At 33.5% G+C, this 20573-nt stretch overlaps 3 protein-coding genes across 3 annotated transcripts; 1 reads left to right on the forward strand and 2 right to left on the reverse strand.

The window, feature by feature from the left end:
• Window positions 1–1255: 1255 nt before the first annotated feature.
• LOC130800405 (uncharacterized) lies at window positions 1256–8354 on the reverse strand. The gene is made up of 11 exons (XM_057663917.1): window positions 7827–8354; window positions 6672–6914; window positions 6140–6301; window positions 5746–5855; window positions 5106–5214; window positions 3514–3669; window positions 3283–3398; window positions 2672–2838; window positions 1951–2081; window positions 1718–1868; window positions 1256–1616 (listed from the first exon to the last, which is right to left on the reverse strand). Exons 1-10 carry the CDS (start codon window positions 8226–8228, stop codon window positions 1758–1760), a joined length of 1707 nt encoding a protein of 568 aa, XP_057519900.1. The 5' UTR covers window positions 8229–8354; the 3' UTR covers window positions 1256–1616; window positions 1718–1757.
• A 3413-nt stretch (window positions 8355–11767) lies between these two features.
• On the forward strand, window positions 11768–14416 carry LOC130800420 (glycosyltransferase BC10-like). Its single transcript, XM_057663941.1, has 2 exons — window positions 11768–12839; window positions 13306–14416. The coding sequence occupies exons 1-2, from the start codon at window positions 12315–12317 to the stop codon at window positions 13942–13944; spliced, it is 1164 nt and encodes a 387-aa protein (XP_057519924.1). The 5' UTR covers window positions 11768–12314; the 3' UTR covers window positions 13945–14416.
• On the reverse strand, window positions 14365–19326 carry LOC130800412 (IAA-amino acid hydrolase ILR1-like 4). Its single transcript, XM_057663928.1, has 5 exons — window positions 18708–19326; window positions 18146–18271; window positions 16818–17132; window positions 15877–16005; window positions 14365–14899 (listed from the first exon to the last, which is right to left on the reverse strand). Exons 1-5 carry the CDS (start codon window positions 19065–19067, stop codon window positions 14495–14497), a joined length of 1335 nt encoding a protein of 444 aa, XP_057519911.1. The 5' UTR covers window positions 19068–19326; the 3' UTR covers window positions 14365–14494.
• Window positions 19327–20573: the final 1247 nt, after the last annotated feature.

Here is a 20573-nt window from a genome sequence, read left to right on the forward strand (position 1 = left end):
AAACATATATATTCCTATTTAAAATACCCACTTTTATTTGTTTAGTATTTAAAACGTCATTTGAGATGTTAAAATTGTTATTGTAGATACTAAAATACTTACTTTTTAAATTTGAACTCCTTAATTCAAATTTATTGAGATTGATATTTAAAATCTGTCTCACCATAAAATTATTTCATGCAAGAATTGCTTCTTTTTCTCTTTCCGGCTTTTAAACTCCTTATATGTCAAAAAAATTACGTATTTGCACATGTATTAAATATTTATGGGAATTTCACATGGTAGTATTGAATTTTCATGAAATATCTGTGGTAGCACTTTTGTAAGATTTTTTCACATTGTATCATACAATTTATGCCATATCTAATTGTCTTAGCATTTTTTGTTCAATTCTCGTCAATTTCCGTTTAATTTACTATTTGGACGAACTTACCCTTATTAAGTGTTGGTTGTTGTCTTTATAATTCACCATTTTGACGTTTAATTCACCGGTTTATTCATGAAAACTTTTAAATGTTGTAACGATTTTGTTTTCATTCGAATTGTTGTCTTTATAATTTACCCTAGTTAAGTACATATGTATTACTTAGTGCATAAAATGCACCTTTTGAACTCTATAATTCTAGTTAAGTACATTAAGTGAGCATCATGACTTATGTAATAGTGCTTAAGGCACCTTTGTCAAAAAAAGTTAACAATTTGAATGAAAACATTTCATAAATAAAACGTTAAATAAAACATCAAGATGGTGAATTAAACATATGAGAGCACAAAAATGATTTAAGGCAAAATTATAAAGACAACAACCAACACTTAATAAGGGTAGAAGCGTCAAAGTGGTGAATTAAACGGAAATTGACAAAAATTTAACAGAAAATGCTACGACGGTTAGATAAAGCATAAAAACTAAACGCTAACATATAGAAAAATCTTACAAAAGTGCTCGATGCTACCATGTAGAATTTCCCAATTTTTATTTATAAATTAAATCAAAAAAAAATCTTAATTTATAAGTGATGGGTAAGTTTAAAGTTCTTAGGTTCGCCACTAAGTAAAACTTTACTACAAAAACTAAACTAGAGATAAGCATAAGAAATTAGGTAGGAAATTTAGCAGAGGAAAGAACACAATTAATCTGAAATTTGCATCAAAGAAAAATCTGAAATGCAAATAATGACATATATGTATAAGTACGACTTATCACAAGTCTTGTCTCAGTTAGAGCAATTACTACTTTCTCTAGGTAAGATCTTGGTTCGATTCTCAATCATCTCTTCCATTCTCTCAGCTTACCTTGTTAAAAATAATAAACAAATAAAAAGATGTACAATTTATAAAATTGTAAAGGTGAAAATATAAATTATTTTCAACATCAAAAATAATATTCAAAATCCTGATGAACAGAAAGTAGTAAATAGTAGCCAAAATTTATGTGAAAGAGTACGGCATGCCAATGCTCATAGCAACATTTCTCCAACTCAAGAAGCCTGCTTCTGCTGTTCTAACTTCTACCAGTAGCTATACACACACCACCTTCAGGATGACGATTAGTTACAGATTTCAACAGATTGTGTTGCGTATCATCACGGATTAAAATGAAGAACAGGATGATTTTCCTATAATATTAATGTACAACAAGATCACAAGCGTCAAAATAAAAGAAAATGAGAATTAATATTATCTGAAGGAAATTCGACTTCTGAAAAGATGCTATAACCTTTAAGCTGATTGATGCAGATCAATACTAGCAGTTATTCTTATTCATTGAGCTCTAGCAAGCAGACACATTCAATGTGTGGAGTGTGAGGGAACATGTCTACTGGTTGGACACTCCGTAACCTATAGCATCCTTCTATTTTATATTCAGCCTGAAAAGATACCCATTTAGCTGATTCATTAAACAAGAAACTAACATCGAAATAGAAACCAGCGAAAGAAAAATATCCGTACTGAGCCATGACACAAGTAATCAAGGTCACGAGCGCATGTGGCGGGATTGCAAGAAACATAGACAATTTGAGGGGCCTTCAACTTTAATAGAAACTTGATCAGCTTCATGTGCATTCCCGGACGGTTTGGATCTGAAACATCCACAAACTTTACAAAGTAAAAAACTGAAACATCTAACAAATTTACGCTCAAACTATTTTTCCTGCTTTAGCCAAGGAGGAAGTTTGCCATCATGTTTTTAAGTATTAGATGTTATGATTGGCTAAAAATTTGAATTATGGAAAGAAATACAAATGGAAAGGTAATTTAGCCAACAATTCGTTTTGGTAAAAATGTCAAATATGATGCACAAGATAGATGACGGTGGTCAACAACTACGGATAGTCTACTAAGCATCATACAAATGAAAGTGCGACAGACAGCATGGAATACAGATGCAGTATGTTACTCGGACTTTTCATTTTGCTTCATGTACCTGTGTCTGATCCTTGATGCTCAGACATTGGTACGACACTTAGACACTTCATTATAGGCATAAAACTGAATATTTAGACGTATCTAGCACTTTGACACGTACCACTTAGCAGTATCCGACATAGCATGCAGATAATTCCCACTTTTAAAATCAGGGAGGACATATTTATATTTAGGAAGACAACACCATAGAGATAATCATTATAGTTTTCAGGGAAGCTTAAGACTACGACACCAGATACTTTACCTGAAATCACTACATCAGGCCTCGGGAAATTCTTTCCAAAGTTCTCATCAATTTTATTTAGGTCACCCTGGACAAATGTAGCGTTACAGATGCCATTCAGTTCAGCATTTTGATGAGCGTCAATGATGGCTTGAGCAACTACTTCATAACCATATACATGCTTAACTCTGAAAAAATAGCATAATATAAGCAATGAGAAATATATTAACGGTCCGTTTGGTTAGTGGTATAAAATAGTGGTAATGGGAATAATTTATAAGTATAAAAGTTCATCAAAATTTCCATGCCATTCCCATGGTGATAAAACTTTGATAACAAAAGAGTTTTTTGTTTACCAATTTCCATTACCGCCTAATACCACCTCTCCCAATGGTAATGCATTGGAATGAATTTTATGAAGAAAATAAGATGATTGAAGTTGGACAAGCATGACCATTAAGGTAGTCAAGAGATTTTTCAACCAAAATTACACTAGTTTTCATTCCCATTACCACCGTTTATTAACACCTACCAAACAGGCCGTAAAGAATTCAAATTCTAAGGTCAAATACATTAAAGTGCAATGCATTTCATATCACCAAGTACAATAGAGTTGATGCTCAGTTGCCAACCTTCTAGCAAGCGTGAGACCAATGGTGCCTGTTCCACAAAAGAGATCCAACACTATCTCTGAGCCATCTCCTCTGAGGTTTATGACATCTTCAATTAGTTTATAGAGAACCTCCGCCTATACAGTTAAGGGAATTCGAATATGAGCCAAGACGCATATTACTTGTTAAGAGAGCAGTCAGCAGGACATTTGACTCGGGTCGCACGAAATTTGCATGATAAGGTACACATACCTGCTGTGTATTTGTCTGAAAGAATGAGTTGGCTGATATCTGAAACGTCAGTCCTCTTAATACTTCTACGATATTAGCTTTCCCATATAAAACATATTCTGCCTCCCCAATTGAAGTGCTTCCACTTGAGGTATTTATGTTATTTACAATGCTCGCCTAGTGATCAAGGAGAAATTAAATGCACTATAACTAACTGCAAGTCAAAAAGTGCAAAGAAAAACAGTAAAAAGCTTGGAACTTCTCTTCCAAAGAATTGATAAAACTGCAATAAACATAAAGGGGAGCAAAGGCGAGGAAATACAGAAGACGTATTTAGGTCAAACATAATCCTACGCTTTATTAGCTCGTATTTGTATTCCCCAAAATTCGCAGTCATCCTCACCAAACACCAAGTCCCTTAGCCATAAGATCTCTTAGCAATAAAGCTACTCAAAATCTTATCAAATGAATTGGACGTCAAACAACCAAGAAAGGGCGCAACAGGTGCAATGCCATCCAAATGACTGCATGCAACATCCATGTGGAGCGGCATACGGCCTCATACATAAATGTCCTGTATTTCATTGAATAGAGACCAAGGCTGTAATGCTTTACACAACAGTCTATCGACCCAAATCATTCAATTCACATCCCCACATAGAGACAAATAAATAAGCAAGAAATGTTTTCCAGCAGGTAGATCACCATTTCTTCTTTCCATAATATGCCTCGGCATATCTCACAGTTCATCAATCAATGATTAGAAGGAAAATCAACAGAAGCCTAATCACAGTATCAGGATAACACTAAATAAACCTTAATTCCCTCCTCTCTTTCCCTCCACAAAGATATTACTATGGTCTTGAAGCAGTGATAGACTTATGTTTACAAGAAATTTTGTCCCTATCTCAGTTTTGACCATATTTTTTACCATCAGTTCTGCTACTTGAAGTTTCCCTGAAACTGAAAACAAAATCACTTGTTAACCAAATTCCTTTGAATTTCCCTAATCAAATGACTCCTAAGAGCCCCCGCTTCCTAGGCCCATAAGGACATTAAAACGGCTACTTGTACAACTACTCCTATGAAACAGATTCCTGAAAATACTTGTTTTTCTCCAATCACAAACTTCACGTGATTGTCATCATCGCCTTGAGCCAAAATGACTTCTCTTTTTCCCCTCCAAAACTCAAAGACAATGCATGAATCTTCAAGATAAATAGCAAAGTAAGCAACTGCCTCCAAAGATAACATGCTTGTTAATATAACACAACAAACAAAAGGCAGGCGAGTAAGCTAAACCATCCTACAGCGTTGATCATCTCATTTGTACTATTCAACCCCAAAGTCACTTACCCACCAAAGAAATATTTATTAAAATATTTTAGGAAAACCTAAACCACTTTCAGTCTTCAGATTACATAGCAAAACCCACTTCACATAATGGTTCTTCCTAACATCTCAGCCCAAGGTCACGAAACTCTATTAAGCCTCCAAATTTTATCAGTGACATTCGCCAAGGAGCATGGGGACAAAAAGATGGTATAGCTACTACTTTCAGAACATGATGATGTTGTCTAAACAAGAACTATTTATATATCACTGGCACTAACCACTTCAGTGATGGCTGAAACTTTCTCCACTAGAGGTTGTAATAGCTCTGGCTTGTATGTTGAAGTCACAAAGTTGACCATAATTTCAGGCTTTCCACTTTGGACATCCCTGCAATATTATCCTAGTTAAGGTTTTAGCAATTACTTATATAGCAACCTCCAATGACAACGAGTATTGGAGAAAAGATGACATCACAAAACTATAACATAGAAGTCACAATTTTTTTGAAGTAACATAGAAGTCACATGTTAAAAGAAAATTCACATCCTAATTCCTACTTCCAAATTCAAGACCACTAATCGTTCATTAGCACGACATATATTTGACTCTCATTTCACACTAGTAGGCTGCCTATACATTTAAAAAATCTGGAAGCAACTTTCAAGATAAAAATCTTATCCTTAGACAATTGGAAATGCTCAATCTAAGGTTTGATAACATCAAAAATTAGCACGAGCTTTGCAATTTTTATACCCACATTAAGAAAACTCTACAATGAGGACTTGAAGGCCTACATCATTTTTAAAACCTGCAAACTACAAAAGTTGATATTGATAATTTCATGTATGCAATATACACTAATAGCTTGAACCCAAGTCAGAATACAGTCATGAAAATCAAGGCATCCATTCATGTTACCTGCCAGTTCTAATCACGAGATGCTTGAGAAAACCAGCATGTGAGTGAACATCATAAGGAGAAAGGCCTAGGCTCTGATCTCTCCAACAATCTTGAACTGCCAAGAGAACCTATTATCAGAAATTCAAATTAAATCTGAAATAGATGATAAACAAAATTTTAACATGATCCTTACAATAAGACGAATGACAAACAAACTTCAACGGTAGTACAATTAGATATGAGAAGGATATAAACAGCGCATGTGTTTGCTTTAACAGAGACATAAAAAATGTAAAATAATATTCCATATAGAATTTAAGATTTTTCTTTACAAGAAAACCAGAGAACGAAATAACCTAATCTCTGATCTAACCACCAAACACAAGAGCAAATAATTGAACATTAAAAGTACCTCATTGGCATGTTCACTTTGCAAAAAGCACTTGTTGACATTGAGAACCTTATCGAAAAAGCCAGGAGCATGAAGTCCTAGGGCATAGTCATTCCCAATAGCTTGCTCCCCTTCCCAAAGTTCACGTGGTATCCATCTCCGATTACTAAATGAGAACTCCATCTGTTAAAGAACAAAAATAGCCATTAGCTGTTTGATAATTAGCTATGAACAACATATCATGCCTCATCACTAACCATAGAAGTACTCCTACGTCAACCATTATTTCTCACATATCAATAAGTTGCTTCGAACCTAACCAGAGGCCACATTATAAAAGAAAATAAAAGGGATAAAAAAGAAATGTGCTCCACAGCATGACTGCTTCATTATCCTTCTACTGTTTTATTTGTCTCTTACTTTTTCCAAGGGGGGACTTGGTTCAAAAATCAGTATAGACCTTTCAATAATAATTTCTGAGAAGTGCTTGCATTTATTGTTTTCGTTCTCATTGTTTTTGTGTCATTGTATTTAAGAGTTTGATTTTTCGAACCTTGTTTCTGTAATGAAACTGATTTGCACATGGAACAATGGGCTTCATGATGCTCATAAACTCAGGCTGCTTATCAGAAAATTTCCCAACATGTATCATTAATTCCAAAACTTGCTGCTCTTTATATTTCAGTTGGGCCTCATAAGACAGATGCTGTGTCTTACAGCCTCCACAATATGAAGCATATTCACAAGGAGCATCCACAGCATCCTGATGGGGTGATAAAGTTTTTAGCTTTGCCACCTAGAAAAGCAATTCAAATCAACAGAACTTGAATAAGTCAATACAAGATGAATTATTTCAACCACGAAAACATATAAACAAAGTGGAGCTAATGAACTTGAAAAGAATTGAATCATATCAAATGTCCTTTTCTTAGGAAAATGGCAATAAGGTACACAAACAAACTGTTTGACCTCGGAAGAAATACATATTACTACACAAGGATAATCAGCAATATCAAAAACCACTTGAATGAGTTTATCACAAGTGTCTCATTTCTCTATTAAGCTTAAAGCTTCAAATGAAGTTCACTCATCTAATACAAGAGAACACTCTATGGAGGTTGGTGATAATGAGAAGCTCAAAGGAAGAAAGGTAAATTCCATTTTTGAAAAGCAACAACTTTGAAGAAAGGGGTTGCAAAGAAGAGTGAGCTCAAGGGTTGAAGGTCAAATGTGATGATCTTGATGATGGTCATGTGCTAATGGTCAAGTCTGATAAGTGATAATGATGGTGATTAGGTGTTCGATTCCAAGCATCAATATCATATATGTAGAGATAAAGAGCTTGTTTACAAGAGTGATGGTATGTGAGCATGGGAAAGTGACCTTGCTAACCGGTGAGAAAGTTGTGATTGAGGCCATTAAAGAGGTGCATTTGAAGATGCACAATGGCATAGTGAGGAAGCAGATTGAAAGAGTATAAATTTTAATCCTTTCCTTCCTTCATATACAAATTATTACTCATCAATTACTTCAAATAAATAAATGAATGAATAACTCAAAGTAATTACTTTTCCAACCAATTATCAAACAACATTTCTCCCACATACATTAGGGCACAACAAAAACACACACAAGGAAACAAAAAAATACTTCAGCAAGTAAAGAAAATTAAGCAGGGCATAATTTTTCGACAAAAAGTATACTATACCTCAGCATAACTACCCTTTTTACGGGTAACCCGACCCAAGAAACGTTCACCAGGAAGAGCACGGTCACACAAAAGAACAAACCCAGTTTCAGGAACCTTGCAAAGCCCTTTACCTTTAAACGCCAAAGTCTCACACACTAACTCTAATGTCTGCCCTCTTTTTGGGAAATATGGTTTTAGGTTTTTGCTTTTGTTAGGATTTTGATCATTAGAAGATTGTGAGAGATTTGAAGAGTGGTGAGAACCAGAATCTTCTTCTTCAGAAGTGGAAGGGGCAGAAGAAAGAGAAGCGGCAGAGTAGAAAGAAAACGAAGCAGGAGAGAAATGGCGGAATGAGAGAATCCATGAACGTGGAGTTCTGGTTCGTAGAGTGTGTGTAGTGGGTGTACTTATGGCTGCCATTTTTGGGCAACTCAATCGACTCTTGATAGTTGCTGCTTCAATCAATTTGGGAATGACCAAAGAATAAGATATGCTTGTATAATTTCTAATAGAGCTTTTAAGTTTTGAATATTACCCCAAACAAATCCAAATCGAAACCCAAAAAGACACATCACATTCACATACAAAAATTTTGTGTTTTGTGTTTAATTAACTTGACTCAAGTCACCCTGAACTAATTACCTTGTTGAATAATTGATGTCTAAAAAGGGACAAATTATATTCGAATTAACGCCGATTTTGAAAATTGATGTGCAAGTGTAAACTGAAGTAGTTCGATTTGATCACAGTTCGAACCAAGTTTTATTCGACTTAATTAAAAACTGCCCGAAATAAATAAAACTAAACGAGATAATGATTTACCCCAATTAAGTTTATCGAAATTGATGTGATTCTAACTTGTTCAAGCATCAACATGTTGTCTAGGCTCATAATCGAAAGAAGTCCTATTCAAATTGTAATTGAACTGGAACGTAACAAATAACATATAACTTGAATTCAAATTGTATTGAAATTTGATCTGTATGTATACACATACCTTTGCATGATGAGATTTATTTAAGAGATATAAATAGCTCATAGCGTTAAAATGCAAAGGGACAAAAATTTAACTAATACGACAACTTTTGCTAAAACTCATATAGAAGCTAATTTTAAGTTTCACCCTCATTTGCTCCAAGACTTGTACAAGCTCTTAAAAGTCAAGTCAATTTTCTTTATCTAAATCAACATCCAATGTTATCTACAATGGTACCATGATCCATGGTGCAAATGGTAGGAATCTCAACTCATAATTAAACAAGTCAAAAATTCAAACATGTATCCATTCCACCAACGGCCCGTTTGGTACACATGGTATTAGAGGGCGGTAATGGTAATAAAATTAAGTAATAAAAAATTTGGTTGTTTGGATGCCTTCAATGGTAATGGATGGTAATAAAATAAGGTAATGAAATTACCAAAAAGGGCCATTTTTATTACCATCAAACAACCTGGTATTAGGCTGTAATGGTAATGAAGTATTACTGTGGTAATAAAATAAGGTAATGTTGTTTCAAGCTGAAGAAAAAAAATAATGAAGAAAAAAAAAGGTAATGTATGTAATTATCCAAAAAAATATTATTATTAAAAAAGAATCATTAGATAGAATAATTTAGATACAATAATGCTTTTAGATACAAATATACAATAATGAAACTAAGAGTCATTACCATTTTTTATTACTAACAACCAAATGCAATCAATGAAATATTATCTTCCATTACCATTCTTTTGTCATGCACACCAAACAAAAGAATCTTCATTACCAATTCTCATATCCATTCTTTCATTACTATTGCCATTACAACATTTCATTCCCATTAATTCATTACCATCAACTAAACGGACCGCAAAAGTTAGATATATAACCTATGGATTTTGAATATATTAGGACAATTCCAACCAAACACCAAGAAATATGTATCTTTATACTGGAATCGAAAGGAATAGGATCCCCTTCCTAAAACTACAAGAGGCACTACAAAAAATATTTGAACAATGATCAAAACACAAAAACTATTAGTTTATTACTTTTATATAAGGTGGTCTTACTGTAAAACACGTCCTATATATAAATTAGATAACCCAATTAATACCAATTAAATTAATATAGATTTTTTATTTTTGGTCATTGATAGTCTAACAAAAGAGTAGATTTGATCAAGATATATACTAACCAGTAACCACTCATAGTGGTCGATAATTATTCACTATTGCGTCTAAAATGTTTTCAAGGCTGGTTTGTCTCTAATTAGTGATCAAAGTAGTGTTCTATACTATTTAGTCTCTATTGGCTATGAAACTACGACTAAAATTAGTCATCAATTTAGTATTTCTGCATAAAGTTAAGTTCAAAGAAAAAAGATAACAAATAAAATACATGTACCCATTCAAAGAGAGGATAAAGAGCAAAGTTAAATTAATTTATTAAATAATGAAAAACACTGTATAATTAAAAAGCACTATATAAAAATTTAAAAAGGGCAAAAAAAAAAAAAAAGCGTAAATAATTTAACTTCATAATTTTCATCCGTTGGAACCAAAAAGTAAAGTTTGGTTGCACCACAGTCCACAGATATATATAGAGAGAACACTAAACCACAAAGAAATTGTAATTGTGATTGTTGGTTAGCTTGTATATTACGTCGCATACACGGCACATATATTCATCTTTAATCATCAACTTGACAGAGATGCCAAAATTCCCCCCAAAAATGCTAAAGTCAAATTGATTCCCTTGCATTAACTGAACATTATTCTTTATATGTAATGTAGTGTAATATTTCCTTCATTTCTAAAAATATTTAAATGACATTAATGAAAATATGTGGGAACTAAAAGTAATATATATAAATATTAAAAGAAAGTTAGTGAAAATATAATCGGACAATAAATATTATTAATATATTAAAATAAAAATAAACTATGTTAATATGTTAAAAATTTGTGATATAAATAAAAAGATTTTTATAAGAACAAAAAATAAAACAACCAAAATGACAAATAAAACCAACTTTAATAAACGAAAGGAGTTAAAGAAAATACTTTTAGAGCGCAAAGCTCAGTCATCAATTTTATTTAGTACAAAGTAAGTTGAAGAAAATGGAAAATTAAAAAAGTTAATAGCAACAATCAAATTTAAATTCTTTTATGTTATATTTGGGAACAATGATTTCATTTTCAAATTTGAAATTGGCTTAAATTTTTTATTTGGCAAATTAAAATTTTTCAAATTTAGGATCAAATCCCACCATTATTTTTAAGTAGTTAAAGTTGAGAATTTGAGAATGACTACTCAAACCTTATCATTCTTAAATTTTTCATTTATAATTTCATAATTAAAATCTATAATTTAAAATAAAATACTTATTTTCAAACAGTACATTAAAAAAATTGATTAAATCCCGGTACTCAAAAGCAAAGAAAAATCAATGTTAGCCACGCAGTGGGCCAAATCTAATAAAGTCAGATTAAAAGTCCCATGTTATCCTACAATCGAATAAGCTAGTTTATTGAGAGATTATTTCTTTGAGAGATGTATTTTAAGTCTAGTTTATTAAAAATTAATATTTATTTATCGTATTCTTAATGTGTACTTATATTATCCTTAATGCTTACTTCCCTATTCTTAATGCTTACTTCCCTATCCTTAAAACCTACTTTCAATATCTTAAATGTCTAATTAAAATATTTTAAAAAATATATAATAAATCAGCCCAATAAAAAATGTTGAGCCTACTTTCAATATCTTAAATGTCTAATTAAAATATTTTAAAAAATATATAATAAATCAGCCCAATAAAAAATGTTGTTTGACGAGGATTTGTGTATTGAATAATCAACATTTTAAGACCCAACAAAATTGTACTTAGCAATCTAAACATTACACTTGTCATAGCTTTTATGCCTAACACTATCTTTAACCGTAACAATTCCCAAACTTCCGGACGTTTCTTTTACTCTTTTTTACAATCCTTCATCTTTATTTCTCTACCATTTATCCCTTTGTCTTCTGATTTTATCAGTTTCATTTCATAATTCATTCATAATAACCAATAGATTTGAAACCCCCCATGAATAATTCTAATCTCATTAAAAGCTTCTTCACATTTCCATAAAATACCCATCAAAATTATTTAATTGTATTATTATTCTACTCATCCTACTTACCCTCTTAAATCTTATTCTTATACATATTCATACATGTTATGATCATATGTGATTAGCCCATATATATCTTTATTCATCTTGTATACTTCTTTACACTTATCTTATTGTTTCGTGGATTTTGAATAGATAATACTTAGATTAGATCAGATTAGATAGATTGGAAATTTTTTTCGCCATTTTCTCATTTTTTGGGATTTATTTTAGATTTGTTGTTGTTAGTTTGTGTGATTACATTCCCTATGGTAAGGATCACCACTTCCTAGGTGATCCTACTTTTATGGATCAGATATTCTTACCGCTCATCATACCCAGTATATTTTGCTCATTTTAGTCAATATGCAGGCAAGTTTTAGGTTAACTAATGGTGAAAATGGGAAGGAAAACATCATCTATACTAAAATAATCCCAGGAAAATCCTGGTCATTTAGGATACTATACTTTTTCTTGATATTCTTGGTTCTTGGTCTTGGATTGTGCATAATAAGTATGAACATGGTTCGATATTTTGGGTTGCAATACATGACATTAAAGGAATCATCATGGTTAGAACCTTGTTCTGATAACACAAATAGTCTTGAATGTTGGCTAAGACCTCCTTCTAATCTGATGCATAACATGAATGATACCGAGCTTTTTTGGAGGGCCACATTTGCTCCTCGAATCAAAGAGTATCCTTACAAGAGGGTTCCTAAGCTAGCATTTATGTTTCTAACTAGAGGTCCATTGCCCTTGTCACCTCTATGGGAAAGGTTTTTTAAAGGCAATGAAGGGCTTTTTTCGATTTATGTTCATTCGATGCCTGGTTATCGAGCTAATTATTCTCGATCTTCTGTGTTTTATGGCAGGCAGATTCCTAGCAAGGTACGAAATCCTGGATTTGGTTGTTTTCTTTGCTCTGTTTGTTTTAGTGTCTGTGTAGTGGCTTCACTGGTGTTCTGTTTATTTCACACTAAGTGAAAGAATGTAAAGTGGTTTTAAGTTGCGATGACATCATTTCCATTGGGTGTTATTACAAGGATAAAGTTGCATTCGTCTGACTCCTAACTCTAGCTAAACGGGTGCTACCTGGCATTGGGTCATGACTAGTATCCAATATCAGTACCCGAATGGACACTAAAAAAATACAGTTATGTTACTACAATTGTATACATGAAAGACAATTTCATAAGATGTTCTATGGAGTTTCTATTTTATGAATATCATGAATTTAATTTGACTTATGTCATTTTGTTAATGGGCTACTGCAGTTATTCTCCTTTATTCGGGCTTAAGATTAAGATTTTGGCATTGTTAAGAATATTGTGAATTAACCTTTTTCATTTTGTAGGTAACGGAGTGGGGGAAAATGACTATGTGTGATGCGGAGAGAAGACTTCTAGCAAACGCAATGCTCGATTTATCAAATGAATACTTTGTTTTACTGTCGGAAGCATGCATTCCTATCCGCAATTTCACTATTGTGTATCGCTACATTACAAAATCTCGCTACAGTTTCCTGGGCTCTTACGATGATCGTGGTCCCTATGGGAGGGGACGGTATGACAAACGCATGGAGCCAGAGGTCACGCTCAAGCAATGGCGAAAAGGATCCCAATGGTTTGAGATTAACCGTGAACTTGCTATTCGGATTGTAGAGGACAAAATTTACTATCCAAAGTTCAAGGAATTTTGCAAGCCTGCTTGTTATGTGGATGAGCACTACTTCCCCACAATGCTAACCATCCAAGTTCCGCATTTGCTAGCAAACCGAAGTCTTACGTATACAGACTGGTCAAGGGGCGGACCCCATCCAGCCACATATGGTAAGAAAGATATTTCAAAGGAGTTTTTTGACAGGATCGTAGGACGAAAAATGTGTGTCTACAATCGCCACTTGGTCTTCCTATGCCAACTTTTTGCGCGAAAGTTTGCACCTAGTGCCTTGGAGCCCCTAATGAGTTTGCCATATGATGTGTTTGGTTACTAAGGATGGGAGACTAGTTTTAAGTTGATTAGAAAGTGTTGCATTAACAAGCTAGATTAACCATGTTTCATGATGGCGAAAAGATAAAAAGACTGTAGATAAAAAGGTTAACCCTTTTCGAAAAAAAAGAGAATATGTATCAAAACCTCATAATTTTCCCTGGTTTTGAGTGTGTTAACATGGTGCTCCTAGAATAGAAAAAGATTTTGAGAAAGAGTCTCTAATTAGTTACTGAGTAACTACTCATTGGGGTTTCTAGACAAAATTTTGATCTGGAAGAAACATGTATGGCTTTATGCATAAATTTTAACATTTGAAGCAAACGTAACGATAAACATATTTTGTTTCTTTCTAAAGTTCTATGTAATATCGATTTATATGAAAAAAGACTCGTCATTGTCTTTATTCTACGAAACCGAGTAGTTTTTAGGAAGGGATATCCTGAACAAAATCTTCATTTAGACACGTAATTTACATTAGAATCAGTTCCTGTATTGGACTGCATTTAAAGTGCGCCACAAAACCAAGCTGGTGCAAAAACAAAGAAAGCATCTTATAGTTCATCATGATGTATTCTATCTTCTATTGGTGTTTTTGCTTCGTTTTCAATTAGGTATCTCACAGCGAGAGATGCATGAAGAGACGCACCAAAAGGAAGCACATCTTCATTAACCATAAACTTGGGGTTATGCTCTGAGCCTGTTATACCACGCGACTCATTTTTCAGACCAACAAAGAAGAAGTAACCCGGAATAACTTCCTGATAAAACGCAAAATCCTCAGATCCAGTTAGAGGCTTGGCTTCTTTCACATTATCGGAGCCAAGCATATCCATAGCAACTCTGCTGAAGAAGGCGTGCAAGTTTTCATCGTTTATCGTTGGTGGGTAGAAGTTTTCTTCATCAAAGAAATCAACAGTTGCTGTGCACCGTTGCACAGCTGCTTGGCTTGTTATAACCTGTAGTATTCATCCAAAGGATAAACTAAACGTTGAGGATGTGTACGGAGATCAAAAGGAACAGAAGTGTATTGAGAAAGTCAGAAGGATGTGTGTTGCGTCCCAACTATAGCTGGACCACTAGAATTAGATGTACAATGTATGCTACCGTGTCCTTTAATGAGCCAAAGGACATAGTCGTGCTACTTCAAAAATATTATCAGATTATTTGACCCTGAAATCCCATATGTTGGGATTAAGGCGTTAACATTATTGTTGTTTTAGACCTTGTAGGTCCATCATACCCCCTCTACATCAGCACACATGTTATTCCAATTCCTATTGCACCGTTATTAATTAAAGCTCACTATCATTTGTTGGTTTTCTCCATTCTCATATGCGCCAAAGATTATACTCTCTCAAATTCACTACTAGTATCCCACATGAGGACCACTAGAAGAGTACTGAGTAGATATAATTAGGCAAAGATAAACCAAAAATAAACAAAATGAGAGACTTTAGTAAGGCTAAAATGGGTAAAAACCATTACTAAAATAAGAAATGGGACATCAATAGTGAACTGACCTAATATAGAAATAGGACATTAGTGCTGAATTGGAAAGAATAGTTCTTTGGTTTGAGATTATAATGGACAATAGTCTAAGGACCTGTAGAGTCATTTCACTTCTTATTTATGTGAACTTGGAAATAATATTTACTATCAATGATCAATCAAAAACAATCGTTTTATTATCACACAAAGGTAAGGTTGTATACAACCGACCCCCAAACCCTAGATGGGAGCCTTGGTCAGATCAACGTGATGACATTCGGGATATAAAGTGTTAAATCATTTGTGGGTTGAGATAGATAATCAAAGTGGTTTAAGTCCAAAAATGTTGAGAATTTTCACATTGATAAAAACAGTACAACGCTGCCAAAAAAAAAAAAAAAGACTAAATGCAAATGCTATAGACAAGGTGAATTGTGTGTTTTACCTCTCCGATTCTCTGTTTAAGATGTAAAAGACTATCTTTTAACAAAGCTCTGAATGTACCACCAATAGTGACTGAATCTGGAATTACATTGAAGGCACCGCCCCCTTGAAATTTCCCTACTGTCACAACCTGCAAGTCAGGGCCTTATCTATTAAACTCTGGTAAATAATTGTTCAACAAAAAATGATGCAATTTGACAGTGAATTATACGACAGCAGAAGAACCGAAAACCATGTATCTTTCATTAGCACATCGTATTTTTAAGACCCGATATTCAAAATTGATTGTGTGACGCTCTCAACAGGATATTCAAACTTCACTAAAAGAGAGAAAGAAAAACAGCAAAAAATTCTGATGCTCTTAGTTGAGGAATAAAGGTCAAGATTCTAAGAGCCAAAATGTGGCTCGCCAATATTCACCAAAGAATTATGCTCATTAATTTCACTATTTCTTACACAAGCCGGTGAGTAGAGTAAAGATACGCATTTCCATCAAGCAAATGAGTTCACAAGTAAAGGTAAAGGACACTCTCATTATCCCGCACAAAGTAGGGTCCGGGTGGGGTTTTTTACCTGAATGATGGGGACCAAGCATACCTGTTTCAATCAAGGAGTGAGTAAAGAGGATGCGCACAGTCAAGAAACCCCCTATGTGATACCTGCGCCCAGTAGGGATCGAACCCCAAACCTTCTGCTCAACATGCAAATGCTCTATCCATTGAGCCAAGAGTTCACAAGTCAATTCTATAATTTAATGAATGTTACCCGAAGGAATGTCTAATTCAGTCGGAAAATTAGATTGTAACATGAATTGAATAACATTTTAACAGACTTCTTAGAAATCTATTCTATGTTGAGAAGTGTATTTTTCGGAATGGTTCAAATCTAACAATTGATAAACATTTGACAAAAAGTGCAAGTTAATAGAAGAAAACAGTTTACTTGCGAATCAAGGGGATCAGCCTCACGAGAAACAATATGTTGCAAGCTAACAATCACATTCGAAGCTGCCAATATCGGGTCCACTGAGTGATGAGGAATAGCAGCATGGCCACCTTTTCCATTGATTACAGCCTGAAAGAATCCGGTTCCAGCCAAGAGTGGGCCAGGCCTCGAGGAAACTTGCCCCACAGGTAATTCAGAATTAATATGCAAAGCAAATATGGCCTCGACGTTCTCTAGTGCTCCAGCCTCGATCATTTTCTTGGCGCCTCCATATCCTTCTTCCCCTGGTTGAAACACCAGAATAACTGTTCCCTGTCATTTAGTTAAACGCGAGAAAAGATAAGCCTTCACATCATAAACTGAACTTAGGGCTGATTCTCCCAAAACACTAATCACATTAGTTCAGTTCAGAGAACCGCCCTAGAAAAGTCATAAGACGAGTACTCTAATGCCGAAGCTTATAATTTCATCATTGAATTGAAAGGTCACAGTTTCTTAACTAAGATTCCTAAAAGTATTAGTCAATTGTCGTCCAAGGTTTGTACGAGCTTATCCTAAGCAACTATCCCAGACAGTTGTAGCATCTTCTCATAAGAACATTCTCACTATTTATCTATGGAAATATCCAAAAATGATTCCAAACACATAGTCTATTCTATACGCATATTGAATCATTCTTAGTTCAAGCAGTTATATAATTGACAATCAACTTATAATTTGGACTCGAAGAACTTCACGCCTGAAACAAATCATCCATTCCCAACATTGTATTAACTTTAGGATTAATAAGTTGGAAGTGTTTAACGTTCTATGCAGCGATTTAACTAGTTCAGTATGTAACAGCTCCATTACAACATATGCAGTAAATAAGTTTTGCTGCAAAATGCTCAACTTCATATCAACGTATAAAAACAAGGCCGCATCGCATTGCGTTGACCGCGTTGTAAAGGTGTTCAAAAAGACAACGTATGAAGGGATATCTTATGGTTTTGACAGATATTTAGGTGTTACGATAACTGCATCACTCCCGTTACCGTATCACCGTTTCGTTACCACAATCGCGACAGTTACCGCATTTTTAATCTATGCTTCATATGGAAAACTATTACAATGTCCCCTGCAATACTCCAGCACAACATGAGACGTCAATTCAGAGATAACTTATAAATTATAATGTATGCTCCTAATTCAGAGCAACATACTTTCTAGTTACAAGTCTTGGTAAATCATACTGATGTTCTTAATCAGCTTGATACATATGGAGCGATGTCCATAAAGCCTCTAAGAATAAAATTACTCTTCATAGATGGAAGACAGAAACAAACCTCTAACTTGTGTTGATTCTCTTGAAGGATCCTCGCAGCACCGAGCAGCATAGCAACATGAGCATCATGCCCACAAGCATGCATTTTTCCAGGTACTCTACTCTTGTGCTCCCACTCCACCATTTCCTGCAACATTCATTAAGTTCCTTCAAGCCCCACAACTTCAAATTAGAGTATATAACATATCTTAGGCCTCAACTATCGGCTTGGTTGAGTTGGTTCCTTGAAATTAATTCATATATGTTGCAAAACTTAAACAGGCTAGATAGTGTTTCCCCAGGCAATCAAACAACAAGTGAAACAAAACAATTTTTAATTGCACAGCTATGGACAATACCATCCTATTGCCTAGTTATCAAACACTTGGAAGATCAAGATCACAAGATCTAATCTTCATTTAACTACCCATTAACCATTTTCAGTAAAATTTCCCATTACCAGCAAATGAGTGCCTTAATTTGATAGTTGTAGCATTTGATACTGTTCATAACTAATATCAACAATACATAAAAAAAATCAAAATTTATACATGATTTGAGTATAGAAAACAATCTAACAGTACCTGAATAGGGAGGGCATCCATATCAGCCCTCAAAGCAACAAATGGAGGTTTTCCAGTTCCAATAAAACCAAGAACACCAGTAACAGCAAGTGGGTATTTGTAAGAAATGCCCAATTTATCCAATTCTTCTCTAATAAGTTTACTAGTTTCAAATTCCTCAAATCCAAGTTCAGGGTTTTCATGTAATTTCCTTCTAATATTCACCATCCAATCAAAGACTTCAGCTTTCAGGGTTTGATTCAAGAAGTATTTTGGGATCTCTTGAAGCTCAATTGAGGATGAAAATGACTCGGATAAAAAGGGTTTCACAAATAAGCATTGAAGAGTGAATAGAGTATATACCCACCTGAAAAAACCCATAATTTTTTGGAATTGAACAAAATCTTATGATTAATGCTTGATCACTGACTTATAAAAACAGTACAGAAAATAAAAATGAAGGAGAGTATGTGAAATTGGGGACCAGATTCTTCAATTTGGCGCACTTTAAACTGTTTGTAAGCAAAGATTTCTAGCCTCAAATAAAAACTATGGTTGAAACTTAAAAGTTTGATGATGGGTCTTTTTCTTATATGAAAGATAAGAGTAATTTTTTTTAATACTTCAGTAAGAGTGGCTTATCAAAGGTTGTTTTTGCTTGCTTTTATAGGAGAATCATGATTAGAGATGGGTGGACCGTGGACGGATATTTCACTTTTTGATTGGGGTTTAATTTTAATTATCTTATTAATAATCTCTCTCCTTGCCTAGAAAAAATTGTTTGGAATATTTCTGAATCAAAATTTTTTTTACGAGTCTTTGTTAATTAAGTTTTTATAAAGAATGTTCAGAAAAGTTTAGAAAAATAAAATCTTTTAGATAGTAAATTTATTGTTGTATTGAATAATAAATTTAATGGATGAAAAGTGAGAATTATAAATATAAAAAATATATTTTAAAGAAAGTTAGTGAAAAAATATAAAGACCACAACTAATAAAAAAAATATTTTTATAAAGTTAGTGGGAGATAAATAAGAATCATAAGCATTATTAAAATATTAAAGTGAAAAAATGAAAAAGATTATTCTTTTTAAAAAATTAATAATATAATTAAAGGTGTTATTTTCTATGAAAATGACAAATTAAACATCTTAAATTGACAAATATTATTAACTTCTTTAAAAAATAGAAAGAAATAAATGTTTTGTCAATGTGATTTGATGTTTATATGCCTCCATTTGATTAGTGAGTAAATTTGAGCCTATCTAATCATGTCTCTACTCTATTTGGCACGTGCTTAATATGAATTGTTTATTTGGTATGAGCTTGAGATATTTTTGGAAAATAGTTTAGTCTTCAAGTATGAGCTTGAACACTTTTCTGTCCGGAAGAATATCAAAGCGAATCTAAGGTGTTATAAAGAAAAAATATAGATATTTAATAATAAATAAAAAATAAATTAATTATGTGAATAAAATTAAAAGAAAGTTAAAAAGTAAAAATAAATTATATAATTGTGATGAATTATTGAAAAATAATAAAAATAATAGGAAATGACTAAAAACCAACTAAAATTTAAAAAAATAATTTTAAATAAAAGGTGCGGCGGCAATAATTCACCTACTATGGAGGAGTTCGTCTATTGTTATCTGTTGAATCCATTATCGAATAAGTTCGTCACTCTACTGTCAAACTTCTCCACTAGGAGTACTTGCGAGTATTTTTGTGAACTTGAATAATTCCAAGTGAGAAAAATTTATTTAAATTTATCAATTCCATTTTATTGGCATGAGAAAACCCATCTTCCCCACTTATTTGCCACAGCTTAACTTGATTCGATGGTGTTTATTCTGGTTATCGGGTTGTTTTTAATTTAGATGTTTTAGG

Source organism: Amaranthus tricolor, chromosome 1 (assembly GCF_026212465.1).
Source record: "Amaranthus tricolor cultivar Red isolate AtriRed21 chromosome 1, ASM2621246v1, whole genome shotgun sequence".
NCBI classification, from domain to species: Eukaryota; Viridiplantae; Streptophyta; class Magnoliopsida; order Caryophyllales; family Amaranthaceae; genus Amaranthus; species Amaranthus tricolor.

What these genes read in the sequence shown, in the direction of transcription:
- LOC130800405 (XM_057663917.1), bottom strand. Translation starts at nt 8,228, where the DNA reads ATGGCAGCCATAAGTACACCCACTACACACACTCTACGAACCAGAACT. An exon ending in TTTCAGCCATCACTGAAGTG is followed by an intron (nt 3,670 to 5,105) that starts GTTAGTGCCAGT and finishes CTTGATCACTAG; the next exon opens with GCGAGCATTGTAAATAACAT. An exon ending in GGTCTCACGCTTGCTAGAAG is followed by an intron (nt 2,839 to 3,282) that starts GTTGGCAACTGA and finishes CTATTTTTTCAG; the next exon opens with AGTTAAGCATGTATATGGTT.
- LOC130800412 (XM_057663928.1), bottom strand. Translation starts at nt 19,067, where the DNA reads ATGGGTTTTTTCAGGTGGGTATATACTCTATTCACTCTTCAATGCTTA. An exon ending in AGAATCAACACAAGTTAGAG is followed by an intron (nt 17,133 to 18,145) that starts GTTTGTTTCTGT and finishes ACTAAATGACAG; the next exon opens with GGAACAGTTATTCTGGTGTT. An exon ending in TTAAACAGAGAATCGGAGAG is followed by an intron (nt 14,900 to 15,876) that starts GTAAAACACACA and finishes TGAATACTACAG; the next exon opens with GTTATAACAAGCCAAGCAGC.
- LOC130800420 (XM_057663941.1), top strand. Translation starts at nt 12,315, where the DNA reads ATGCAGGCAAGTTTTAGGTTAACTAATGGTGAAAATGGGAAGGAAAAC. An exon ending in GCAGGCAGATTCCTAGCAAG is followed by an intron (nt 12,840 to 13,305) that starts GTACGAAATCCT and finishes TTCATTTTGTAG; the next exon opens with GTAACGGAGTGGGGGAAAAT.